This window comes from Penaeus vannamei, chromosome 17, assembly GCF_042767895.1.
Source record: "Penaeus vannamei isolate JL-2024 chromosome 17, ASM4276789v1, whole genome shotgun sequence".
Lineage (NCBI taxonomy): Eukaryota > Metazoa > Arthropoda > Malacostraca > Decapoda > Penaeidae > Penaeus > Penaeus vannamei.
Window position 1 is genome coordinate 1193972 of NC_091565.1, and position 7500 is coordinate 1201471.

General features: G+C 33.4%; 1 protein-coding gene across 4 annotated transcripts in view; it reads right to left on the minus strand.

The window, feature by feature from the left end:
* LOC113812743 (alpha-(1,3)-fucosyltransferase C) overlaps window positions 1–7500 on the minus strand; it is a 15456-nt gene that overhangs the window by 5516 nt on the left and 2440 nt on the right. Inside the window, exon 1 of one of the 4 annotated variants that reach the window (XM_070131731.1) lies at window positions 4433–4509. The exons of 2 other annotated variants lie outside the window; for them this stretch is intronic. In XM_070131731.1, coding sequence (XP_069987832.1) covers window positions 4433–4459 — 27 coding nt within the window. In that variant the 5' untranslated portion in view covers window positions 4460–4509. Of the gene's footprint in view, window positions 1–4432; window positions 4510–7500 lie in introns of those variants that run through there. One more of the 4 variants, XM_070131730.1, reaches the window with a different exon arrangement.

The following is a 7500-nucleotide window of genomic DNA, read 5'->3' on the forward strand; positions in this document are numbered from 1 at the left end:
AAGAAAAAGAAAAAGAAAATCAGACTGCTAACCCTTCACTCAGTATTTTGCAACAGTACGTAACTCGTCTGCAACACATAACCGATATCGACGCATGGTTCGGGTCGACGAATTCAAATGCTTCGATCTACCGAGTTACGGCTTGTTATTTTGCGGTCTTGAATAAAAAAAAAAAATACTTCCTGGTTAATTTCCAATAATGCGTATTACGTCACTTTCTCCGCTTAACCGTTGGGGAACGTCTGTTACTTCGCTTTCACTTTCATGACGGTTTTCCAATCAATGCTGTATAATGGAAAATCACTTGAATGCAACGAACTCATCCACACAGCAACGGAGAGAATAAACTGACTTTTGAATCCGCGAAATCACTACCAAAACAAAAGTCAGCTGTTGCTTTTACGTCACTCCAGACTCACGAATTAGTACCCGATCGATATGCAGCCACAAGCCCACGCATTCGTAAATCCACACACACAGGCCATAACGAACTGCATTTCGGCTCGTACGCTACACCACGGCGCCCCCACCTTCAACCCAGGAGTGCTCGAGGCAGACTGTCCCACTCCCTCGTCAATACTCCGACGCCACGCTATGATAGAGCAATATTCTTTATCTTTTTTTATCTATTAAGATGGAGTTTGGCGTGGCCTTGCAGAGGGCGTTCGTCTTTGGATCAAAAGGCGATCGTAAGGTCTCTCTACATGTCTCCTTCGATAGTTACGTCACAAATGTGTGTTTGTATATATATATATATATATATATATATATATATATATATATATATACATATATATATATATATATATATATATATATATATATATATATATATATATATATATATGTCTGTGTGTGTGTGTGTGTGTGTGTGTGTGTATGAGTATATGTGTATGTATGTATCTATGTATATATATGTATGCATGTACGTGTATGTGTGTGTGTGTGTGTGTGTGTTTGTGTGTGTGTGTGTGAGTATATGTGTATGTATGTATATGTATGCATGTGTGTGTGTGTATGAGTATATGTGTATGTATGTGTGTATATGTATGCATGTGTGTGTGTGTGTGTGTATGAGTATATGTGTATGTATGTATATGTATGCATGTGTGTTTGTATGTGTCCCCTCCAAGTGTACATTCCCGCCCAGAAGAAACCCCACCGCCACACCTTGCACAACCGTTGCAGAAGTAAGAATAGACTCGCTTACGAAGAACACCCACGACGTGACGCCACACTGCACATGCAAGGCGAATGAGATACGAAGATAAGGAGCAATTAACGAATTAACGAGCTTCTGTTTACGTGGGCGTGAGGGCGGAGTCATGGCAACAGAAAGTCTGCGAAGTCTGTTACGTGTTATGAAGGCGGCGAGACGAAACAGCGCGTGCAAATTCGGTGCAATCATCATAGTTTCTTTTCATGCTTGCAATACTTGGCAACTCTGCAAGCCGTTATTGTGTCTGATTTTACGTTTCGTTGATGCGTTACACTCGAAAAAGAATGTCTAGTATTAGGGAATATAAACTGAAATTAATAAATTTATCAAACAATGATGTAATAGAAATGACAGTGACATTTAGAGAAAAAAAATACAAACAATAAAATGGTTATAAAGAGATATGGGAATGCCAGAAATAATGATTACTTTCATTAATAACAATAAGAGTAATGGTGATAATGATAATCATAATAATAACAATAATAATTACAATAACAATAACAAAAATAACCATAACAATAATAATAACAATCGCAATAATAATAATATCATCATTATCAGTATCACTATCATCACCATCATTATCACCATCCTCATCCTCATCATCATCATCATTGTTGCAATCATCATTATCAATCATCACTACTGTCACTTTCCGCGAACACATTCCCTCACTTTATCCTTTGAATATTCTATTAACAGGATTGTGATTGGTTGTGATTGGTTAATTAATCTATATTTACGAGCAGCAATGATATGAATTTCTCTCACCTCGACCATTAACCTTATTAATTAATTAGCCATTTTATATACTAGAGCAAGAAGAAAACGAAAAGAAGAAAACGAGAAAGAGGAAGGGAGGGAGAGGGAGGAAGGAGTAATACAAGAGAGAGAGAGAGAGAGAGGGGGGGGGGGGAGAGGGAGAGGAGAGGGAGAGGGAGAGGGAGAGGGAGAGAGAGAGAGAGAGAGAGAGAGAGAGAGAGAGAGAGAGAGAGAGAGAGAGAGAGAGAGAGAGAGAGAGAGAGAGAGAGAGAGAGAGAGAGAGAGAGTGAAGAGAGAGAGAGAGAGAGAGAGAGAGAGAGAGAGAGAGAGAGAGAGAGAGAGAGAGAGAGAGAGAGAGAGAGAGAGAGAGAGAGAGAGAGAGAGAGAGAGAGAGAGAGAGAGACGGATAGAAAGACAGACAGAGAATAATACAAGAGAAGGAGTAATACAAGAGAGAGAGAGAGAGAGAGAGAGAGAGAGAGAGAGAGAGAGAGAGAGAGAGAGAGAGAGAGAGAGAGAGAGAGAGAGAGAGAGAGAGAGAGTGAGAGAGAGACCGACAGAAAGACAGAGAGAGAGAGAGAGAGAGAGAGAGACGGACAGAAAGACAGAAAGAGAGAGATAGGCAAATTAGAGGTCACGAAAGGTCAGAGGTCAAAGGGAATCGATTTTCATGCATGTATTGCTTGCACAAAAGAAATAATTCAGACGGTTATTTCTGCTGTTATTACCATTATCGCTTTTGCTGTACTTGTCGGTATCATTATTGCTGTTACTATCATTGTTGTTATTGTTATTATCATCATTAGCATTATGATTATAAGTCTATTGATATTATCATTACTATTATCATTATTATTATTATCATTATTATCATTATTATTATTATGATTATGATTATTATTATTATTATTATTATTATTATTATCATTATCATTATTATTATTGTTATTGTTGTTGTTGTTGTTTTCATGTTATAATGATGATGATGAAGATAATAATGATAATGATAATAATAATAATAATAATAATAATAACAACAACAACAATAATAATAAAAATAATAATAATAACAACAATAATAATAACAGTAATAATAATGATAATAATAATGATGATGATAATGATAATGATCATAATAATAACAACAACAACAACCACAAGAACAACAATAATAATGATAATAATAATAATGATAATGATAATAACAGTAGTAGTAGTAGTAACGATAATAATAATAATAATAATAATAATAATAATAATAATAATAATAATAATAATAATAATAATAATAATAATAATAATAATAATAATAATAATAATAATAATGATATTAATAATAATAATAATGATAATAACAATAATAAAAGTGACAATAATAACAACAAAGATCATAATAATTACTGCAATATGGAATGATAATAAAGATAATGATAATGATAATAATATTGGTGATAATAATAATAATAATAACAACAATAATAATGATAACCATAATTAAAATAGTAATACTAACAATACTAACAAAAATAACAACAACAATAATAATAAAGAAAATAATAATGACAATGATAATAAAAACAATCATCATCATTATTCATTAACAATAACGATAAGAACAATAACAGTAACATAATGGTGATGAAAGTATGAATGTTAATGTCATCAATACTATTATTATTGTATTAATTATCATCGCTATCATAATCATTAAGAAAATGTTTATTAGTATACAGGTAAGTATCTGTTCTATTATCATCATTATCATTATCATCATTACCATTATTATTACTATTACTAGTATTAGAATTATCGGTATAATCATTATTATCATTAATTATCATCATCATTATTACTATTATCATTAGCATCATTATCATTATTATCATTATCATTATTATTATCATTATTAGTATTATCATCATTATCCTTTTTATCATTATAAATATTATTATTATTATCATCATTATTGCTATTACTACTATTGTTATTGTAATTGTTCTCATTATCATTATTATCATTATCATCACCATCACCATTAATGCTATTTGTATATAATCAGCAATATTCTTATATAATATACAATTATGGTTTGGTATTTTATTTAACTACAAACCCTAGAATCTACAGATGTTTATATTTCCAAAACTATTTACATATAGGATCCCTGAGCTTCAAGTTCACGTGCTTTGAGGCAGATAATCAACGAATTAGACACTAAAATAAATTAATAGAAAAGAATGATTGAAGTATACGAAGAAATATTTGTAATGTGGGGCTTTTATGATTACACTTTAATTATCAAAAAAAAAAGAAAAGAAAAAAATCCACATGTCAAATATTTCCTGTTTACACTCACCATTCTCATTAAGACTAAGAAATAAATTCAAATCATGAATTTCGTTCTATAATTACAATTTCTTAATCATCGAAAAAAAAATTCACACTTACGTTCATTAGGTTCTCATGAACACTCATTAACACAGGCTCAACCTCACACAACACACGAGGTTACAGTGACTACAGTGAACTAACCTTATCGTCCGCATGAACCTTTCCTTATCTCAGCTACTTTCTTATCTTTTTTTTTTATCTCATTTCCTCCTCTTCCTTATCTCAGTCGCCATCTTGTGTCGTTTATCTCACTTCCTCCTTATCTACTAACAGGAGAATGTCAGTGTGGTGTTGTGTAAATATTTTTACTTGCCTGAACCCGTAGAGCTCTGGAAACAGCTGGAGAATATTCGCTCTGTTTAGTACGAATTAGTTTCATACACAATATCTAATCACAATGATGGTGATGATGATGATGATGATGGTGAATCGGTTTAACGCTTAATTTCTACCCATAATGATGATGATGATGGTGGTGGCGATGATGATGATGATGATAATGATGATGATAATGATGATGATGATGATGATGATGATGATGATGGTGGTGGCGATGATGATGATGATGATGGTGTTGGTGGTGATGGTGATTATGATGGTGGTGGTGATGATGATGATGATGATGATGATCATTATGATCATGATTATGTTGGTGGTGATGTTGATGTTGATGTTGGTGGTGATGATGATGGTGGTGATGATGGTGGTGGTGGTGCTGCTGCTGCTGCTGATGGTGGTGGTGATGATGATGGTGGCGATGATGATGATGATTATGGTGGTGGTGATGATGATGATGATGATGATGATGATGATGATAATGTTGTTGATGTTGATGATGATGATGATGACTATGATGTTGGTAGCGGTGATGATAATAATGATGATGATAATGGTAGTGATGCAGATTACTTTGATGAAGATGATGATGATGATGGTGGTAATTAAGGTTATTTTGTTGATATGATGATGATGGTGATGATAAAGATTATTTTGATGATGATGATGATGATGATGGTGATGTTGTTGAATTATCATGGTCTTACTAATGATTATAATACCAAAATATTAACAGTAATGATAATGATGATGGTGATGATAATAGCAGCAACAACAATAATATTAATGATAATAGAAGCCGTAGTAGTAGTAGGAGAAATAGCAATAACAATATAAGTAGTAATAGTAGTAATAATATAAACAAAAACAGTAACAATAATAATGATAATAGAAATAGTAGTAGTAGTGATATAAGAAGTATTAGTAGTAGTAATAAGAAAAAAAATCAATAATAATGCTCGTAATAACAATAAAAAAGAGAGACGAGGAAGTGACAGGTGGTCAGGTCAGATGACGAGCCCAAGTTCGCTCAAGGTCACACACACCGGTTCTGCAACGCCTAGCAACCGGCCTTAGCAACGGCCACTTGGTGAAAACAAACAAACTCACTCAGCTTTTCTTGCTGCATTTCTCCGTGGAATTTTAGTTTCTTTGCGTGGAAATGCCGAGAAGATGTGTTGCCGTTGGTGGGAAGTGAAGGTATGAACTGTCATATATACTCAGATCACGAAAAAAAACAACTGAAAAATGGAAGCGGTGGGTACAGGTCATGAAACGCACGAACGCTGATGGGAAAAAAAATACCCTACATAGCTAAAAATCATAGATTACTGTAGCATATTAAGTTATCATAAAATTGTTATTATTACTTGGTGTGTTGGTGAAATAGTCGTAGTCGTCGGGATATTCAAAATTAGGCCATTTCAAAAAATCCGTTGATCCAAATTTCTAGTTTCGCTTCATATCGCTGTTTCGTTTCGTTTCGGGTTTGTTTTCACTTTAAATGAGTCATATAAGCAACTCCGTCAATAGTTTATTTTCCTCAAAGTTTCTTTAATCCCTATGAATCATGTAGAGTTTTATGCATTAAGTGCAATAATTCAATATTATATCAATATTTTCTTTTTCTAATATATTATTTTTTCCTAAAGTAAATACAACAAAGATATAGAGAAGCTTGTCACCAGTATAAGTTATTTGCTGTTACATTTATTATAATTTATATAGGATCTATAATAAAGTGACAAGAGTCTCAGTTGACGTCACGAAAAAAACGCGGGAATTTTGAATCACAATCTCGATAAATGTTCACTAGTTTTTAATTCGGATGAAAATTTGTGGGTAATTACGACACAACGATGGGACGTGAGTGTAATTTCAGGTCAAGATAATATTATCATATATGCCTTCTATGCCTGGGAGAGTTTGGTTCCTATGGAATCGTTGGTACGTTCAAAGTAAAAAAGATGGAAACAATAATTTAATTTTCTGAGATAACAAACACACTTGTCTTTTAGTTTCATTTATATTTTGTTCATTCTGCTATCGATATTTGCATAAATAATGACAGTATTAATTGAGCCAAAACCAATGAACACTAATATAATTTCATATAATTACAAATATAAGACATAATTCAAAACGTTTCCATAATCAGATTCATTTTATTTCGAACTTGGCTCATCCCTGCGTGCCAATGGATGAGTTGCAAGTTGCTGTATTTTGGATGTACATTGGAATGGACTGTCAATTTTCCTAGTGCAATGTTCTCTTGTTTTTTCACATCAAAATTTGAGCAAACAGAGTTCATAGGCATAAGCATTCCCTTGCTTATGCCTTATATATGTAGAATCTGTAGTGAGTGGTTTGTACTCATCACGAGATCTACGTGTAGGCCAGGAATTGAACCACTTATCTAAATCCTGAAATTCATGCAGCTCCCGTACCTCTTCTAATATCAATTGCAATTCAATGTCGACAACAATAATTACAACTTCGATTGCATTAGATTCTGTCCCTAAAGGTGCTGTCCCACTAGCACATTTTCCATTTTTTGAGAATTTTCTGAAATTGTGTCAATTTTTGAGCGAATTGTCGATTTTCCAGTCAGACGAGAATGGCCGTTTCCGTCTGAAAACCTTTCCGTCAACTTTTTCAGCCAAGCATAGTCAAACCAGGAGCTATATTCGAGAATGTCTGTCTTCATGGTAAATAAATTTGCAAAAAGATGACGGAAAAGGTGCTAGTGGGCCATCACCTTAACTCTCAAGGGAAATCGGCCGCCAGCG